Source organism: Odontomachus brunneus, unplaced genomic scaffold (genome assembly GCF_010583005.1).
Source record: "Odontomachus brunneus isolate Ranch 3 - 2012 unplaced genomic scaffold, Obru_v1 Obru_scaffold_202, whole genome shotgun sequence".
NCBI classification, from domain to species: Eukaryota; Metazoa; Arthropoda; class Insecta; order Hymenoptera; family Formicidae; genus Odontomachus; species Odontomachus brunneus.
The window spans coordinates 451567-451776 of record NW_022639652.1 but is presented as its reverse complement, the minus strand read 5'-3'; the positions used below and the strand labels follow the sequence as shown (position 1 = coordinate 451776).

The following is a 210-nucleotide window of genomic DNA, read 5'->3' as shown; positions in this document are numbered from 1 at the left end:
GAACTTACATATACACAACGTTTCAACAATATGGCTCTTGATATATAACTTACAAAGATGTTCTCTTTTGGACGTCTTCCCTTAAAAGTAGGCCTTGCTTTCCAGACACTGCTAGTGGTTGGATGTTATGTTTATGACCCCAAAGTTCAGTTAACTCTCTGCAAATATATATATATATATATATATATATATATATATATATATATATAT

The 210-nt window shown here is 29.5% G+C and overlaps 1 protein-coding gene across 3 annotated transcripts in view; it reads right to left on the bottom strand.

The window, feature by feature from the left end:
* The window catches only part of LOC116852095, a 42205-nt gene that overhangs the window by 41101 nt on the left and 894 nt on the right, over positions 1 to 210 (bottom strand). For all 3 annotated transcript variants that reach the window (XM_032832111.1, XM_032832109.1, XM_032832110.1), the window contains exon 3: positions 54 to 158. In XM_032832111.1, coding sequence (XP_032688002.1) covers positions 54 to 158 — 105 coding nt within the window. The remainder of the gene's footprint in view (positions 1 to 53; positions 159 to 210) is intronic.